This window comes from Sinocyclocheilus rhinocerous, unplaced genomic scaffold, assembly GCF_001515625.1.
Source record: "Sinocyclocheilus rhinocerous isolate Xijiao unplaced genomic scaffold, SAMN03320098_v1.1 scaffold3214, whole genome shotgun sequence".
Lineage (NCBI taxonomy): Eukaryota > Metazoa > Chordata > Actinopteri > Cypriniformes > Cyprinidae > Sinocyclocheilus > Sinocyclocheilus rhinocerous.
In genome coordinates this window covers 228,475-230,437 of record NW_015636927.1, presented here as the reverse complement: position 1 = coordinate 230,437, position 1,963 = coordinate 228,475, and the positions used below count along the sequence as shown (strand labels likewise).

Below are 1,963 nucleotides of genomic sequence, written 5' to 3'. Positions count from 1 at the left end.
AAGCTGAAAACACTAACCTTTAGTGCTTTTCTATAGTATTAAGCCTCAAATGTCAACTATACATCGGATTGGTTTCTTCTTTAAATGATAAAAAAGTAAAAATATGAATGGTATTATAATGTTATACTAAAACTAAACCAATAGAAAAACCCTTACGATAACTTGTAGAAAGAAAAAAACGCATCTTAAGCATGCAGAATAACATAAGTGGGCTTTAAACGATTAATTGCCACTTTGAACGATTACGTAATTGTGGCATCCATAATTGTAATCACGATTAGAAATTCGATAAATGTGATAACATTATAATACCATGCATATTTTTACTTTTTTATTATACTGTAAAGAAGAAACCAATCCGATGTATATTTGACATTTGAGGCTTAATACTATAGAAAAGCACTAAAAGTTAGTGTTTGCAGCTTGTTTATATTCATATAAAAATACGGCATGCAGTTGCATCAAACAATGATATAAGCACCATTCAGTGTAAATTGTGATAATCGTAATCATTCAATGTAAATTGTGATAATCGTAATTAATAATCGCAATTACAATTTCAAGGGAATAATCGACAATTATGATTGTGGTCATAATCGTGCAGCCCTGACAGAAACTCTAGTAGTTTATCAGTGACTGGAATAATGTGACTGATGATAAAAAGCGTGTCATACAGATCAGATCATCTTCAGAGAGACTGTGTGCCGCACCTGATCCGAGTTGTTCTTGAGCTTAACGAAGCGTCCGTCCAGGTCGATCTCGTCGATGCACAGGTTCCCGCGCGAGGAGGAATGCTGGGAGAGCTTGTAGCTGGGAGACAGTCCTGAACTCGTGCCCTCATGTTTGCGCTTCCTCGTGCGAGAGACCGACGACTGCTGGACCGGACTCGGAGACAGATTCAGTCTGAGAGCAACCAAAGCACACAAACACAGCTCTCAGCATCACTCAATGCTAGCTAATGCATTTTTCAATGCATTTATTAATCTGTTAAATGTTAGCTAATAAAAACATAATTGTTTGTTCATGTTAGTTCACGGTGCATTAACAAATGTTAACGTTATTATTATTATTATTATTATTATTATATAAATTTAAATGCATAAAATACAATTGTTGAAATGGACATTTAACCAAAGCATTTGAATTAAAATATTTAAAAAAACAGCATTTATTAATCTTTGTTAAATGTTAGCTACTAAAAATACAGTTGTTTATTGTTCGTTCACTGTGCTTGAATTAATGTTAACAAATACAACTTTAAAAAAAAAAGTATTAAATGCTAAAATTATCATTATTATTATATAAATTTAAATGCATAAAAACAAGGTAGATAAAATTGTTGAAATGAACATTTAACCCCCCCCCCAAAAAAAACTTTAAATAAAATACAAATAAATAAATAAATAAATAAAATAAAGCAAACAAATAAATTAAATCAAGGTAGATAAAATTGTTGACATGAACATTTAACCCCCCCCCCAAAAAAACTTTAAATAAAATACAAATAAATAAATAAATAAATAAAATAAAGCAAACAAATAAATTAAATAAACAAATAAAATTCATCCATTCAAGCAGAGCTTGGAAATAGCTGCTTATCTTGTTTAAAGTCAATGCTGAATTTAATTAATACATTAATATATAACCTTTTATAACATTATAAATGTCTTTACTGTCACTTCTGATCAATTTAATGATGCATCCTTGCTGAATGAAAGTAGTAGGGTCAAAGACGAAAAAGGGTTTAAGCATAAAAACAATAAGTGTAATACTGCTTTAAATTGTTGTTGTTTTTCCCCAAAAAATGTAAAAAGTTTTCTGTTTAATGTAATTGTAATTTTGTGTTTGTTTTTCTGAGCAAAAAATAAATATTGTACATTTTTCCCTGATTTACAGAAGACACCCACTCATTCAGTGTAACATTCTTGTCTTGGCATATTTACAACAAAAATCAATTTATGAC

The 1,963-nt window shown here is 30.1% G+C and overlaps 1 protein-coding gene across 1 annotated transcript in view; it reads right to left on the bottom strand.

The window, feature by feature from the left end:
- Positions 1–677: 677 nt before the first annotated feature.
- Positions 678–1,963, bottom strand: part of lmnl3 (lamin L3) — a 15,613-nt gene continuing 14,327 nt past the window's right edge. Inside the window, exon 6 of the mRNA XM_016563031.1 lies at positions 678–903. Within this exon, the coding sequence (XP_016418517.1) occupies positions 678–903 (226 nt within the window). The remainder of the gene's footprint in view (positions 904–1,963) is intronic.